Below are 1,239 nucleotides of genomic sequence, written 5' to 3'. Positions count from 1 at the left end.
AGCCCGCAGGCGCCGCCGCAGCAGAAACCACTAAACTTTTTCCCCCCAGGCGACCGCCTACAGCGCTATCCCAGTCTCCGCTGCGAGCCGCCGGAGAAAAGGGAGACGCGGGCTGCTGGAGCCGAGCTTCCTTCTCCTTACCGCGCCTCTCCCCTCCAGGAACACGAGGACTCCAGAGCGGACTAAGTGGCTGGTCAAGGGGCAGCGCTCAAGGCACTGTTAACTCCCGCCGCCCCCGGCCTCCTGGACGAGCGCCAACTCGATTTAAAGGGCTAGAGTCCTGACTGCCCAGTCCTTCCTCCCAGCTCTCTGGGCGGGCGCTTCCCTCGGCCCAAGAAAAAGCAAAGAGGAGGCCGGAAGGGAACAGGGCCCTCCCCACTCCTTCTCCGCCAGCTCCCACGCTCAGCCTCTGGCCACCCGCGGGAAGACGCCGAGAGGGTGGCGGTGAAGCTGGCGCGCCCCGCCCGCGACTGTGCGCGCCAGTCGGCGACCGTCGGGGCCAGAAGTTGCGAGCGTCGGATTGCTAAACTGGGTCAAAAGGCTAAGCGCGGAGGCCGCAGGCCGCTGAGAGAAGGCGGGAGAGAAACGGCGCGAGGGTCTAGGGGGGAAAGAGGGCGGGGTGGCGGGTCCGGGAGGGCGGAGTGGGGGTTAGTGGAGACAACCAGGCCCCGGGAGCGGGGTGCGGAGCGACGCTGCGGTCCACTGTGAGCCAGAGGGAGGCGGATGCGCCAGGGGCGATGCCGCGGCCGGGGAAGAGTTCGTACAGCGACCAAAAGCCGCCCTACTCTTACATCTCGCTGACCGCGATGGCCATCCAGCACTCGGCCGAGAAGATGCTGCCTCTGAGCGACATCTACAAGTTCATCATGGAGCGCTTCCCCTACTACCGCGAGCACACGCAGCGTTGGCAGAACAGCCTCCGGCACAACCTCTCCTTCAACGACTGCTTCATCAAGATCCCGCGGCGGCCCGACCAGCCCGGCAAGGGCAGCTTCTGGGCATTGCATCCCGACTGCGGCGACATGTTCGAGAACGGCAGCTTCCTGAGGCGCCGAAAGCGCTTCAAGGTGCTGCGCGCTGACCACACTCACCTGCACGCGGGAAGCGCCAAGGGCGCGCCAGGCGCTGGGCCCGGAGGGCACCTGCACCCGCACCACCACCATCACGCTGCCGCGCACCACCACCATCACCACCACCCGCCCCAGCCGCCGCCGCCCCAGCCGCCGCCGCCGCACATGG

At 67.6% G+C, this 1,239-nt stretch overlaps 1 protein-coding gene across 1 annotated transcript in view; it reads left to right on the top strand.

The window, feature by feature from the left end:
* Positions 1 to 737: 737 nt before the first annotated feature.
* FOXB2 (forkhead box B2) overlaps positions 738 to 1,239 on the top strand; it is a 1,364-nt gene continuing 862 nt past the window's right edge. Inside the window, exon 1 of the mRNA XM_007450993.1 lies at positions 738 to 1,238. Within this exon, the coding sequence (XP_007451055.1) occupies positions 738 to 1,238 (501 nt within the window). The remainder of the gene's footprint in view (position 1,239) is intronic.

The sequence above is a fragment of the Lipotes vexillifer genome, unplaced genomic scaffold (genome assembly GCF_000442215.2).
Source record: "Lipotes vexillifer unplaced genomic scaffold, Lipotes_vexillifer_v1.1 scaffold204, whole genome shotgun sequence".
In the NCBI taxonomy this organism is placed as follows: domain Eukaryota; kingdom Metazoa; phylum Chordata; class Mammalia; order Artiodactyla; family Lipotidae; genus Lipotes; species Lipotes vexillifer.
The sequence above is the reverse complement of the archived record's forward strand: the minus strand, read 5'-3'. Positions and strand labels throughout refer to the sequence as shown.